Below are 15,694 nucleotides of genomic sequence, written 5' to 3'. Positions count from 1 at the left end.
TGCTGTCTCAGGTGGCATCCTATTTTTCATAAAAACGTACTGAGGGCTTTTAGTAGCATAAACGCAGAGGAAACAGGTGCTGTACTAAGCAGGGGGTTTGTTGAAATCAACGGTTTTGGCTCAATTTTTTTGACAAAGAGCCCAGAAGGTAAAGCAACCAGTTCCATAGTTTTCATCACCTTCGAGGGGGAGGAAAAAAAGGAGACGGGTAGGAGGAAAAAGGGAAAAGAACCGTGGCGTTGGGCCGCGTCCCCAGGTGCAGCCCTGCCGTAGACCGGGGACGTGCTGTCAATTTTGTCTTTTCACTTAAAGGAGGACAACTGCCTAGCTCAGTAGGAGACTCTAGGAAAGGTATCCAGTCTCGGGAAAAGTCTCACCCTACCTGCGACAGAGAAGTCCACGAAGGACAGCCCAGCTAACAGCCCATAGGTCGCGGAGGCCCGGAGGGCCTGACGCCCAGCCAGGCTACCCCAGGCCTCCCGCTACCCACAAGCCACTGCGCCCCGTGCGCACGCGCAGCGGCGGCCTCCGTCTCAGGAAGAGGAAAATGGAATAAACAACTCGGAGGAACCAGAGCGCGAGACGGAGAGTGGAGGCAGAATTTAAAAATAAACCGGTCCCTCCGCCGTCCCCACCCGCTGGCCGCCGCCGCCCCTGGTCCCCAGTGGGGCCGCGCGCCCACCCCGCCGTCCCGCGCGGCCCCTTTAAGAAGAGCGGAGAGTGAGTGAGAGAGAATCCCAACTCTCCCCGCCTCCCCTCCCCCTCTCCCCGGGCGACTCCGGCTCCCGCTGCGGGACCGACCCACCCGCCCGGCTTCCATCCGGCTCCGGCGGCGACTCCTTCCCGCCCTCGTCTATGGTGGCGGCGGCGGGAGACGCGGCTGCGGCGTTGCCATGAACAGTGGCGGCGGCCTCCCGCCCCCCTCGGCCGCCGCCTCCCCGTCGTCCTCCTCGCTGGCGGCGGCAGTGGCGGTCGTGGCCCCGCCGGGGGTCGGGGGAGTCCCGGGCGGGCCGGCGGCGGGCGTGAAGCTTAAGTACTGTCGCTACTACGCCAAGGACAAGACGTGCTTCTACGGGGAGGAGTGTCAGTTCCTGCATGAGGACCCTGCGGCCGGCGCGGCCCCGGGCCTCGGCCTCCATAGCAACAGCGTCCCGCTGGCGCTGGCAGCCGCTCCGGGGGCCGGCTTTCCTCCCGGAGCGCTCCCGGGAGGGGGAGCCGGGCCGCCCCCGGGAACCAAGAAGCCGGATCTGGGCGGCCCGGGGGCGGCGGCCGCAGCGGGAGGAGGAGGCGGCGGCGGGGGACTCGATGGACCGCGGCTGGCTAGTGAGTGTAGCCCTGGTGGGGCGGGCCTGGGCCCCGGGGCGCGGCGCGGGCGGGCGGGTCTGGGCTGGACGAGGCCTGCGGCCGCCTGCTTCCCCCTCACCTCCCAGGCGGTTGGAGAGGCCTAGGCCCAGGCCCGGCGGGGCCCGCCCGAGTCCTGCTTCTCTCTTCCTGCTTCCCCTCCCCTCTGCCCTGGGCGAGCCCACAGCGTGAGTGGGTGGAGGGGGTGCAGGGATTTTTGGCTGCGTAGTGTGAAAAAGGGGGTGTCTTTTCCGGGGGGTGTGGAAAGGGGCCGGGTTTACGAGCACATGAGTTTCTGCCTGCGGTGTGCCGAATGTTGAGGATCACCAGTGGGTGTGTACGTGGGTAGGAGGCGGGAGGTGAGGGGCGGGCTGAAGGCTTGCTGGTGTCACTTGAAAGGACGCAAAAAGTTTGTAGAGAAATGCTTTCTAAGGATGGGGGGCATACGGAGATCATCCTTTTTTAGTGTGCACAAGTTTAATAGAGAGTTTGCAGTTGGAATTTCACAAGACTTGCACTTCAGTAGTTTTCTTGAAAGCTGGAATAAGCCACTTGCCTGAGAATTACTTTGCTTACAGTTTTTTCGTTTCAGATTATCCCTTGTAGCTTTTTAGTTGGGTGGAATTTACTATTATGTTGCCCTTGAAAGATTAGGGTAGGTGCCTGATTTCTCCTTGTTTCTTTGCATGCTTAAAGCATTTCCAACCAACTAGGAATTCTGTTTTCTAGGGGATTCTGAGCAGCTTTTAGATCTTGAAATAATATGGTAAACAAATTGACTTGAATATCAGAACACTTTTTGTCTTGACACTTAACAGAACCTGATGTAATGGTTTAGCACTTACTTGGGTGATTTTGTTTTAAAAAGATTGTTTCTTTTGGAATGATGGGCTAGGCTCACATGCTTAGTGTAGCTCATATACTAAGAAAATCAATTTTTAAGTTTAGGTGTTTTACAAAAAATAGCTTATTGCTGGAATTTAGCCCTATTGCTGGAATTTAGCACTCAATTAAAAAAAAGAAAACCTAAATTGGTGTGTGTGTATGTGTGTGTGTATGGTTGTGGAGATCAGAACAATTGTTGAAGTCATTTATCTCCTTCCACAATGTAGATCCCAGAGATAGGCCATGGGTTGTCAGGCTTGGCAGCAACTTAACCTGCTGAGCAATTTCACTGACCCTGGAATTTAGCACTTTTGTACAGTGGGCTTGTTTTCTGTGTCCCCCCTCTTACCCTTTCTTCCTTTCTTGATTCTTTTTTTCAGACAGGGTTCTGTAGCCCAGCCTGGAGATCTCCTTGCCTCAGATTCAGCAGTGCTGGGATTACAAGTATGGGACATCATGCCCAGTCAAGCATTTCTTCAAGGTGAATTTGTACTGAATTGACAATTGACTTGTGGCTCCAGTTAATTTAAGAATAATGTTTGAACTGGGCCTGGTGGCACACGCCTTTAATCCTAGTACTGGGGAGGAAGAGGCAGGCGGATCTTTGTGAGATCAAGGCCAGCCTGATCTACATATCCTCCCTTCCCCTGTACTTTAAAAAAAATCTGGTTTTGAAGCTGGGTGTGGTGCCACACGCCTTTAGTCCCAGCACTTGGGAGATAGAGGCAGGCAGATCTCTGAGTTCAAGACCAGCCTGGTCTACATAGTGAGTTCCAGGTCAGCTGGGCCTACAGGGAGACCCTGTCTCAAAAAGACACATACAAAAAAAGTATAGATTATAAATATATATCTATTCTGTAGGATCACTGTAGAAATTAGATGGGACTTTAAAAAAGCATTCTATAATTATTTTGATATATCACAGTGAAAGATTTATCGTCCTCTTTTTTTTTTTTTTTTTTTTTTTTTTTAAAAAAAAAAAAAAAAAAAAAAAAAAAAAAAAAACCCCAAAACAAAAATCTGGTCTTGGAAATGTGGTCTTTCTAAGGTCTTCCTAGCTCCACACAAAAAAGCAGAGTTCAGATATGAAAGATAGGGCAGGGCAGGATCAAGTGAAGACAAGAGGTGAATGAAGCATATTAGGTGGAGAAAGAATCCTAGCAGGTGCTCTCTGGGTGGTCACATTCCTTATATTAGGAAAGGAAGGTGATTGAGGTACAGAGTCCTGAGAAAATGCTAAAAACATTTAAAAATTAGCAGCCATTTAACATTTATCTGATTCATAGTTGATTATGTATTTGGGTTCTGTGGTATTTCTTTAGCATGATTGATAGCTTCTTTCAGTGTGGTAGTTGTGGATAAGGCAGTGTTGCTTCTGGTGAGTGACTAGTGAAGTTGCTCAGGAATCAGGGAGGGCTGTATTGGTAAATTAATGGGTGTTCTGAATGTTTACACGTAATTGTTTAATTTGTTTTTTAAACTTTAAAAAATATTTTTTGTTTTTAAAAAACATTTAGTATTTTTATTTTATGTATATGAATGTATTACCTGCATGAATGTAATAAGTGCACTGTCGTGCATTGCCTGGGGAGGACAGAAGGTGTCTGATCACCTGGAACTGGAGACGGATGGTTGTTAGCCGCCATGTGGGTACTGGGAATTGAACCCTGGTCCTCTGCAAGAGTAGCCAATGCTCTAAACTGCTGAGCCATCTTTCCTGCAAACTCTAAGATGAGCTTCACTGACTAATTGTATGAGGCAGTTAAAAATAGATAACACACCCCAAGTAGGAAACATTTGAATTCTGTTAGTTGCCGATCTGATCTTGTAGCATCACTGAGATTTTTTTTCTTAGCTTTTTTTTTTCCTTGAGTATCTTTAAATGTAAGAATGTACAGTATTTCTTCAGCTGACAGCTCCTAAGCTGTCTGATACCAATAAATTGATATACCTGCAACAATATTTTGTTTGGCTGCCATAGTATCATGTATGTGCATGTATGCATGCTTCTAAAATATTTTTTTTATGTGTATGAGTGTATTGCCTGCTTGTGTGTAAGTGTACCTGTGTCATGCAGTGCCTCTGGAGGTCAGAATAGGGTGTTAGACTTCCCTGGAACTGGAGTTACACATGGTTATTAGCCTCCATGTGGGTGCTGGGAATAGAACCCTAGTCTTCTGCTAGAGCAGCGGTGCTCTAAACTGCTGGGTCATCTCTCCAGTTCTGTATGCATGCTTTTAGATTTTTGATTGAAGTACCTGTTTAAAATGCTACCATAGTACATTTTTGTGTTGCTATAGCAGAAAACCATGGATAGAACATTTTAGGAAGGAAAGAGGTCAGGGTGGAGTTGTGAGCTTGTAATTCCCTGTACTTGGGAGGTGGAGGTAGGAGAATCAGAAGTTCAAGGACATCCTCTGCCACATGGGAGTTAGAGGCTATATTGAGCTACATGAAACCCTGTTTGAAAAAAACCAAAAAAAAAAAGATATTTCTTAACTGTTTGGGAGGTGGAAAAGTCCAACTGCAATCAAGGTGCGCTGGCATATGGAGAGGGCCTTCATGCTGTGCCTCTGTCAGCAGTGAGAGTGAGGGTGCCCAAACTGCTTTTATTAACAGGCCCATTCTTGAGATAATGCATTCTCTCCACAACATTAATCCATTCACAAGAGCAGAACTCTTGTGATCGAATTACCTCTTAGTAGTCCTTACTTTCCGCTTCTTTTGCATTGGAGATTAAGTTACCAACATACCAAATTTAGGGGTCTCATTCAAATTGAAGCATTTTACTTCTGAACCCTCATTGTTCTCCTTGGTGTCCTTTTCAGCAGTGCCAGAAGTCTTTAACTCTTTCCACTATTGGCCTAAAAGTACAAAGGCCAGGCTTGCATCTAAATCAGATACAGATGAGACTTAAAGCATGCTTCATTCTCAGGCAAATTCTGTTCCTGAGCCTGTGAAATTGTGTGCTTCCAAAATACAGTGGTGAAATAAATAGAGGATAAATATTCTCATTCCAAAACGGAATAGGCAAGAAAGGGGTAACTTGTTCCAGGCAAGTCTGCAGTGTAAAAAAATATAAGCCTTAAAGTTGGAGAATAACTTCCTTTGGCTCCATGCTCCTGGGCTTTTGTGTGTGTGTGTGTGTGTGTTACAGATGTTCCATTGAGGGCTGAGCACTTAACTGTCACTTATTCTCAAGCATTTTGACCAGTTACAAGTTTCTGCATTACCTGTTGCCCATTGTGAAAGGAAGTTTCTCTGACCAACATTGAGAGCAGCACTAATTTATGGAGTGAATTGCTGGAACTCCTGCCTTGAGTTGAAAGGTGAAGTGCTTCCTCTGGCTCTTTGTAGCAGGCTTGACCTGGTGCTCTGTGTCCCTCGTCTCATCCTATAGTAATCTCAGCCAAGGGTAATTTAGTCACATTCTTGGTTTGCACTTCTAAATGTTTCTTCATTCTTTCATCTGATGAGGCTGTAAATTTTCTAAATCTTCCAGTTCAGCCTCTAACATTTAATTACAAATTCTGTTTAATTTCTTTCCTTTAGACCCTATTGTGGGTAGATGCAAATAGTCATATAGTTACTTTGTATTTTGTTTAGAAATTTCTGAGGACAGTCTAGTTCCTTACTCCATTTCAACTAAAAGGCCTCAGACTTGGACAAAGTCCTCCACAGGCACACAATTCAGCCTTTTTTTTTTTTTTTCTTTTGTAGCACTATACTGGGGTGGTCTAAGATACCTTCAAATACCTCATTCCTCATTTCCATATGACACCTAATCAGAATTGCCTTCACTATCTGTATTTCTACTAGCATTCTGCTCATGACCACTTTACATAGTCTTTGAGAAGTCTGAGACTTTTCAGTTTTCTTTCAAGCTCTCATTAGCACTATTTTTTTCTAGCACTCACTTCAAAACTGTTATAGCTACCCATTCTTTAAAAAATTTATTTGTTTAAAAATATTTGTTATTTTTATTTTATGTGTATGAATGTAATGTAGTGCCTGCATGTAGGTAAGTGCTCCTGTGTTGTGCAATGCCTGCTGAGGACAGAAGAGACTGTTGGATCCTCTGGAGCCGGAGTTACGGACAGTTGTTAGCTGCCATGTGGGTGCTGGGATTCGAACTCAGGTGTTCTGCAAGAACAGTCAGTGTTCTTATCCACTGAGCCATCTCTCAAGCCCCTTAAAAATTTTATTTTATGTGTATGACTGTTTTGCCTGCATGTATGTAAATGCACCTGCATATGCAATGCCATGGAAGTCAGAAGAGGGCATCAGATCCCCTGGAACTGGAGTTAAAAGTTGTTAACTGCCATGTGGGTGCCAGGAACTGAACCCAGGTCCTCTGCCAGAGCAGCCAGTGCTGTCAACCTCTGAGCCATCTCTTAAACCCCTCAGTACCATTTTATTAAAAAAAAGATGTTTCACATTCCTATAACAGAGTATAACAGCCAGAAATTTATGAAGAAAATAAATTTCTTTAATGGGAAGTCCATCGTCAAGCTGTTGGCATCTGATGAGGGCCTTTGTCCTGAGCATCCTATGGCAGAAAGTGGAAGGACAAGAGAACAAGCGGGGCTGACCTCATGTTTATAGTAAGCCCGTACTGGTGATAACAAATTCACTTTCCTGATGACATTATTCCCTTCACTTTTTTATGAATGTTTTTGCCTGCATGTATCTTAAGTATACCCATGTGTGCAGTACATATGGAAGCTGGAAGAGGGCATCAGATCTCCTGGAACTGGAGTTAAAGAAGGTTGTTAACCACTGTGTAGCTGTTGGGACCTGAACTGGGTCCTCTGAAAGAGCAGTTAGTGCTCTTAACTGAGGAGCCATCTTTCCACCCAGTCCCTTCACTTCTTACTAGACCCACTTCCCAATACCGTTGTATTATGTATTTATGAACTTTAGGTGTCACATTAAGATTGTAGTACATAATCTAGAGAAAGTTTTCATGGCCTAAATTCTTGGAATTTTTCATGAGCAAAAGCCCACATATGAGATTAAGGAATTAGAACAGGGGCTGGAGAGATGGCTCTGTGGTTGAGATCACTGACTGTTCTTGTAGAGGACCTGAGTTTAATTCCCAGCACCCATATGGCAGCTAACAACCATCTAAACTTCAGTTCCAGGGGATCTGAGGCCCTCTTCTGACCTCTGAGGGCATTGCATGACATGGGTGCAGGCAATATACTCAGACACATATTTTTTTAAAAAGAATTAGAACATACTCTGTAACCCCAAAGCCTTGGTTCTGCCTCCTGCCAAGTATAATCCTTTCCTAAAGGTAATTACAAAGTTTTGGCTTTACAAACTCATTTTGTACTTTTGGGGTGTGTTGTTTTGAGCTTTATAACTATGGGATAATGGAGTATACACTCTTTAAAAAGCTGCTTTTTGGGGGGAGATGCATTCATGATGCTGTAAGGAACAGCCTCTTAAGTTCTTTTCTGAATAATGGTACATTAAATAAGCATATCGTTTGACTTTACTATTGGTGGGTACTTAAATCTTTAAAAAAATTTTTGTTAAGAATGAAAAAAAGCTGGTTGTGGCGATTGCACATCTTTAATCTCAGCATTTGGGGAGGCATAGGCATGATGATCTCTGTGTGATCAAGGCTAGCCTAGTCTGCACAGCAAGTTTCAGGTCATCTGGAGCTATAGGGAGACCCTGTCTCAAAAAAAAAAAAAAAAAAAAAAAAAACCCAAAAAAGATTGTTGTAGTCTGGAGAGGTCACTCAATGATTAAAAGCACTTGCTAACCTTTTAAGGACCTGAATTCTGTTCCTAACACCCATGTTGTGTGCCTTTTGACCACCTATAATTCCAGCTCCAAGGGATCCAATGCCCTCTTCTGGCTTCTGTGGGCACCTACACACATGTACATACACACAGACATATACACACACACATAAAAATGAAAATTGAATAAAGAGTTCTATGTGTATTTTGGTGAGTTTCTTGCTGGATTAGCTAGGAGTGGAATTGCTAGGTCACAGGAGGGCACACACATGTTCAGCTTCTGTGAGTGATGGCCAGGTTTCTTAAATGATTCTACAACACTCCCTTTAGAAGAGCATGAGAATTTTAGTTAATCACCTTTTCTTTTTTAAAACTTGGCATTATCTATAATTGCAACCATTTTGGTGGCTAGAAATTATGGTATAATACTAATTTTCATTTCTATGCATGCTGGTTTTAACTGAATTACTTGACAACATGAGGAGACACATTGGGAAATGTGATTATTATTATTATTTTTTTTTTTAAATTTATTTATTATTATTTTTAATGTGTATGTGTGTATTGCCTGTATGTAGTAGATAAGTGCACCCGTGTCGTGCAGTGCCCACAGAGTCCAGAAGAGGCTATCAGATCCCCTGGAACTGGAGTTACAGACAGTTGTTAGCTGCCATGTGGGTGCTGGGATTCGAACCCGGGTCTTCTGCAAGAACAACCAGTGTTCTTAACCGCTGAGCCATCTCTCCAGCCCTATTATTATTATTTTTTGACGTACAGTACTTCCCTGTGTAGGGCTTGTGGGGCAAGACATTCCATTTTGCCAAACTTCCCTAATGGGTGCCTTTTATATGTAGGCATTTGAGTTTTTAACTCTTGCTTTATTTGGTATTTCGTATTTGCAGAATTGTTAGTGTTTTAGATAGAAAATTTTACCCTTACTTTACAGGCATTTAAAGACGGAGTCACAAAGGCTTCAGGACATTTAGTTGCCATGATGTTTCAACCTTGGAAGGGAAGTATGCTTCTATTTGCCATTTATTTTTTATCTAAGTAGTGTATTACAGTTCTGTACTCGAGTTCTTCTGCTAACCTGGAAATGTGGTAATAATCATATTCTGGCAGTCAGGATTGTTATTTATGAGATTGTTTATTTTAAAAAGTCATTTACTTTTTTTTCATCTTTTTGAGACAGGGTTTTCCTGTAGCCATAGCTGCCCTGGAACTCGCTATGTAGATCAGGCTGGCTTCAATCTCACAGAGCTCCCCCAGCCTCTGCCTGGGATCGAAAGCATGTGTCACCACCCCAGCTCAAAGGGCATTTACTTTTGACAGTTCATATTTCTGTTGGATTTTTTAAGACTTAGATGTGACTTGTTTTCAAATGAATTGTTCATTGGTATTTTATTGGTTTTTACAATATTTTCAAATGTCTAGATTGTTCATGATGACCTCACTCTCCAAGATGCTCAAGTTTTAGTAGCCAAAATACTTATGTCAGTTATTTATGTTTTATGTGCATAATTTTATTTGAACCCCAGGATATGACTTGTTTTACCAAAATACAGTTATTTTTCAGTTCCACTAATTTAGTTAATAGTCAAGGATTTGGATGGATACCTTACTAGCCTTATAACCTTGGCTAAATTTTTAATTGGTAAGCCTCAGTGCAGCTTTCTTTAAAAGTGGGTATTAGTGCTGCACGTGTAGCCCAGTTGTACAGCCTAAAGAGATGACTGGCACCTTTTCCAGAGTAGTTACAAGAATTGTGTGGGCACTATCAGGCCTGGCACTTGGTTAGTTTCATTCTAAGTTGGTTCAGCTATTGAATATTATTCTTTAATTACTTTTGGGGGATATAGAGTCTCATATACTGTAGCTCAGGCTGTCCTAGAATGTGAGGGAGTCCTCTGGCCTCAGTCTCCTGAGTGTTAGGATGATAGACTTGTGCCACCATATTTGGCTAATGTTAATTAATAATACCTTTGCTTTACATTCGTGTGTGTGTGTGTGTGTGTGTGTGTGTTTGTTTGTGTTTGTGTGTGTATGTGCACACGTGCATGTGCTGTAGCATGCATGTGGAGGTCAGAGGACCACCTCTGGGAATCTGTTCTCTTCTTCCACCACGGGATCCCCAGGATGTCAAGTTTTTCAAGTCATATCACCAGCCTTAACGTTTTATTTCTTCCCTAAATTTTTGAGCACATATGCTCAAGTCTAGGAAAACAGCTAAAGGATATTGAGTCTGGTTGCCTGTCCAAGTAGAAGGAAGTACTGCCATGAATACCTGGAAGTTATACACTAACTTTGGAGTGTAATGTGTGGCAGAGCTACGCCTTCCACAAATTTGTACTGAGTTACAGGAAAGTGAATGATGATATGCTATTGGTATAGCTGATCTACACTTAATTTTTTTTTTTTTTGTATAATACACAGTGTAATTATCAAAGACTTTCTGATACCATCCATTTCACCCAAATAATGCCAAGCTTATAGGGTTAAGGTAAACTTTGGTCTAGATGATAGGAATATAGAGGTAAACTAAACTAAACTTTGCTCTAGTGGAATTTACATGTTGGGGAGGATCGCATATATAATAGGTCTTACTAAGTTTTGTGAGGTAAATTCTAAGGGATATTCTAGGTAAGATTAGCTAATAGGTGAAGCACTTCTTCCCATGAAAGTGCACTTGAGATAGTTGAGCAGGTAAATGACTGCTAGAAGCAAATCAGCTTCGTGTTCTATGCCTTTTGGTAGAATACTTTTTTTTTTTTTTTTTACGGGCGGTAGTGTGAAGGAAGGAATGAGGAAAGAGGTGAAGTTTGATTTATTATCTAGTCTTTCTGTTGTTTTTAAATTAACTTTCTATTTGAGATAATTGTAGAGTCACGTGCTTTGTATGACTTAGCACAAAGACTCATTCACAGCTCCCTTAGCTTCAGCCAGTGGTAAGATCTTTTGTAATTATGTGTAGTACCACAACCAGCATTGATTGCTACAGTGCACCTCACCTATCTTACTTATCGTATTTCTCCAATCATAGTAGCACTCTTCATGTGTATTTGGTGCTATGGAACTTGATAACATAGGTTTGCGTCTCTACTAATAGTCAAGACAGAATAACCCCATCACCTTCACCTGGGCCTTTTATAACCATCTTTCCCTCCTAACCCATGGCAGCCATTAATTTTCCTCCATTTCTATAGTTTGTGGTTTTTTTTTTTTTTTTTTTTTTTTGGTCTTTTTGAGACAGGGTCTCCCTGTAGTCTCAGCTGGCTTGGAGCTCACTGTGTAGACCAGGCTGGCCTTGAACTCACAGAGATCCACTTGCCTCTGCCTCCCGAGTGCTGGGACTAAAGGCATGTGTCACCACACCCAGCTCATTTCTATAGTTTTGTCACCACATGGATGTTGTATAAATGGGATTATGTAGTACATGACACTTTGGGTTTATGGGTTTTTTCTCTCAGCACGGTTTCCTTAAGATTTAGTTCAAGTTGTTTGTGTCTAGAGCTCATTTTTATTGCTGTTCTCCTTTTTTTAACTGGGAAAATTCTTATCAGCAGTCCTAGCTTTGAAACAGCACACTTTCCTTTTGCAGTGCTGAATATGGAGCCTGGGACTTGTGCATTCCAGACAAGTATTCTGTCATGTTCCTAGACCTTGGCATTTTGAGATGAGGTCTTGGTAGGGTAGCCTCCAGCTTTTCATCTTCTGTCTTTGCCCCCCAAGTATGTATTGGGATTAAAGCATGTGCTACTAAGCCCAGCCTGGAGCAGCAGTTGTTTTTTTTAAAGATTTTTATTATTCTGTGTGTATGAATGGATGCCAGGGGCATGCATGCCTACTGAGGCAAGAAGAGAATGTTAGATCCCCTGGAGTTACAGATGATTGTGAGCTGCTGGAGTGGGTGCTGGGAACTGAACTTGGGTCTTTGAGCTGCTGGAGTGGGTGCTGGGAGCTGAACTTGGGTCTTTGAGCTGCTGGAGTGGGTGCTGGGAGCTGAACTTGGGTCTTCTGCAAGAGCAGGAAGTGCTTTAACTGCTGTCAGTATTTTTAAAAATATTTTATTTATTTTTATTTTATGTGTATGTGTGTATTGCCTGCATGTAAGTGCACCCGTGTCATGCAGTGCCCACAAAGGACAGAAGAGGCAGCCTAGACTGACCCCCACACTGGCTGTATAGCCAAAGATGATCTTGAACTTCTAATCCTTTTTGCCTCCACCTCCCAAGTGCTGGGATTACAGGTGTGCACCATCATGCCTGATTTATTCAAGTGCATGTTAGGAAAGCACTGTATCAGCTGAGCTACATCCCCAACCCCTCTTCCTTTTTTGGTAACTCTTTTGGTATGTCTTTCTTGCTTTTTCTTTAAAAAAAAACAAAACAAGAAAATAAAAGTATTGCCCTTATTTTCTAAAGGTAGTTTTAATTATATCTTTAAGATAAAAAAGATCTGGCTTTAAAAATAGGAATAATATTTTAGGGATTAAAAATGGAAAACATGTACAAATTAAAATTATTTCTGGGACAGAATCTAGAGACAGGCGGGCCTTCAACTTGCTATGTAGCTTAGGATGACTTTGAACTTCTGATTCTCTTGCCTCCACCTCTCAAGTGCTGAGATTACAGGTGTGTGCCACTACACCTGGTTTATCTGGTGCTGGGAATTAAACCCAGCGCTTAGTGCATGCTAAACAAGCACTCTACTAATAGAGCTACATCTCCAGCCCTAAAACTTAAATGACATGAAGAATGCAGGAGTTGTAAATGGTCTCCCTCCCTCTTAAGTTCTCCGATTTGTCTTTCTGGAAGACAGTCATTCTTTTTAGTTTTAGACATATGAAAAAATATTCTATGACTGTATTATCATTCATGTTTATATTTTCCTTACTCCAATGAAGAATACACATTTACACATGTGTGAATATATACACACGGAAGCTAAATGTACTTTGAATTTTCTCATCTGATTGTTTATAGCTTCTATTTTGTTCTACATTCACATATAGAAATTAGTCAATTTTTCATGGCTGCATAAGATTCTGATGTATGCCTATATTAGATTATTTATGATGGATATTTAGCTAATTTACAGGTTTTTTTTCCCCCTCTATTGCTTTGTGCATGTTAAGAAATTGCTCTACCACTCTTAAATGATCTTCTAATGGCCCATAGACTCAGTAGCAATATATCAGCTATTTATGAGGAAGAGTCTCTCTGTTGTCAAAGCTTAGAAAACTAACAGTACAGCTTTTAAAGAAGAATTTTGGTATGGTCCTTAGATACATGCTTGTAGAAAGATATATGCTTTATACAGACTTCATTTATACAAATAGTGGTTTTGAAAAATTAAGATTATGACAAGCAGTCTCTTTTGTATAATTTGGACTAATGATAACTGGAGATTCATTTATTAATTTAATTACATTTATTTGAATATTTGCTTTGTCTTATGTACTGTTAATAAACAACAGACTAGATAAAAGATTTCATTTCAGGCTATTTTTTATTTTATGTGTATGAGCAAATTGCCTGCATGTATGTGAGTGCACCCATGGCGTGCAGTGCTGCAGAGGTCAGAAGAATGCGTTGGAATCCCATCGAACTGGAGTTAAGGATGGTTCTTAGCCACCATGTGGATGCTGAGAATTGAACCTGGGTCTCTGCAAGGGCAGTCAGTGATCTTAAATTTTTAAAAAATACTTTATTATTTTTGTTTTATGTGTGTGAGTGTATTGCCTGCATGTATGGAAGTGTATCCATGTCATACAATGCCTGTGGAGATCAGAAGAAATGTCAAAGCCCCTGGAAATGGAGTTACAGGCAGTCGTTAGCCACCATGTAGGTGCTGGGAATCAAACCTGGGTCCTCTAACAAGAACTGTCAGTTCATCTGCAAGAGCAGTCAGAGCCATCTTTCCAGTCCCTGGACTATAACTTTTAATATGCAAGGTAGACAGCATTTGAAACCATAACCCAATAGTCTTATAGTATGTTGAAGGATGATGATTGCTATTTGAAAAGTAGTAGACTAAAATAAGAAACAGTGTGGATTGGATGCAGGAATAGGGTTGTTTTTGAATGAAATGAGATCAGGATAAACCTCCTTGATAATGACTGTTTGGGCATAAACTGGAAGGAGAGCCAAGCCTGGTATTAGGAACAAGATTGTCTCCGGCAGAGGGCATAGCTATATAGCATGCGTAGAGATGGAGAAGGCATATTTGAAGGCTGACCAATTCAGAGTGAGTTAAGAATTGCTTTGGGTCAGGGAAGTGCTTTGATCTGACAGATTTCACAGGTGCCTCTGGTAAGAGAGCAGAATAGGATTTAGGAGGGATGCTATTTACTCTGGTGCTAATTTGACCAAAATCCCTTATTGAAAAAACTTCAGGGGAGGAAAGATTTTTTTTAGCTTAGTTTAGAAGTTTCTTCCATCATGGTGGGGAGAACACAGTGGAACAAAGCCTTACAACTCATGGCATTCACGAAGTGGAGCAGGAAAGGACATGCCTACACTGACCTACTTCCTCCAGCTAGGCCACATTTCCTACCTTGTACCACCTCCTGATAATGCCATCATAGTATGACTTCATCAAGGATCAGTCCATTCATTTGGTTGGAACCTTTGTGACGTAATCATTTCTGGAACACCACAGCCACACTCAGAGATCTGTGCTTTCCTAATCCCAAAGTTATTTCTCAGTCCATTCAAGTTGGCAGTCGAGATGAACCATCAGAGGAGTTTTTTTGCAGTAATTGAGCTGGAGGTAGTGATGTCTTATGTAGGACATGGCTGTGGAAGTGTCAGAAAGCAGTCATACTTCAGATACCTTTTCTGTAGCACCAGTACTCATTTCTGACTAGATGTCAGGTGTCAGAAAAGTAGAGCTTGGTTTTAATGAAGTGAAAGGATGGATAGAATTGGCATCAGTTGAGATGGGGAGGGCTGAAGACAGCAGATATGGGAGAGAAGGCCACAAGTACGGTTTTGAGATATGCAAAATTAGGATTTTGTTTGTCTTTGAGTTAGGGTCTGAACATTATAGCTCAAGCTGGTCTTAGGACTCATTATCTAGCCCTAGGCTGGCCTTGAACTTGCAGTGATCCTCCTGCCTCAAGCCTTTCCAATACTGAGATTTTAGGTGTGAGCCACCATGTTCTGTTTCAAATTGAAATTTTGATAAGATATATAGAATGAGGCTGGAGTTCTTGAATGAGATTGGGACTAAGGCTAGAAACTTCAAGTTATTTAAGGCCATAGAACTGGATGAGATTGCCAAGATGTGGTTCCTCTAAGAACTTCAGAGACAGTTGTCAGTGATTGAGAGCATGCAACCAACATTTGGGTGTTTATGTGCCACACATAATATATATATAATATGTGTGTGTGTGTGTGTGTGTGTGTATAAAAAACGTCACATGTAACACTATTTCATGAGGTAGACACTTTTTTTTACTTGGCATTTAAAACTCTTACAGCTAAGTAATTTAACAAAATCATAACAGTAAGAGAGAATTTATAATCAGGGGTGCTTTACTTCAAAACCCATGCTCACTGCTGGAGAGATGCCTCAGTGGTTAAGAGTACTTGTTGATCTTACAGAGGACCCAGGTTCTATTTGCAGCTCACCCACATGGCAGCTCACAGCTGTCTGTAACTCCTCAGAGGCCTCTCTGGCCTCTGAGGGCAGCAGGCATATATGTGGTG

General features: G+C 42.3%; 1 protein-coding gene across 8 annotated transcripts in view; it reads left to right on the top strand.

Moving 5' to 3' along the window:
* The first annotated feature begins 562 nt into the window (after positions 1 to 562).
* Pan3 (poly(A) specific ribonuclease subunit PAN3) overlaps positions 563 to 15,694 on the top strand; it is a 165,666-nt gene continuing 150,534 nt past the window's right edge. For 2 of the 8 annotated variants that reach the window (XM_029559617.1, XM_008825062.3), the window contains exon 1: positions 563 to 1,323. In XM_029559617.1, coding sequence (XP_029415477.1) covers positions 894 to 1,323 — 430 coding nt within the window. In that variant the 5' untranslated portion in view covers positions 563 to 893. Of the gene's footprint in view, positions 1,324 to 1,403; positions 1,530 to 2,623; positions 2,708 to 15,694 lie in introns of those variants that run through there. The other 6 variants (XM_008825056.2, XM_029559614.1, XM_029559615.1 and 3 more) reach the window with 5 other exon arrangements.

Source organism: Nannospalax galili, unplaced genomic scaffold, assembly GCF_000622305.1.
Source record: "Nannospalax galili isolate Female #2095 unplaced genomic scaffold, S.galili_v1.0 scaffold768, whole genome shotgun sequence".
Taxonomy (NCBI): domain Eukaryota; kingdom Metazoa; phylum Chordata; class Mammalia; order Rodentia; family Spalacidae; genus Nannospalax; species Nannospalax galili.
Note: the sequence above shows the minus strand (reverse complement) of the source record. Positions and strands in the feature narration are given on the sequence as shown.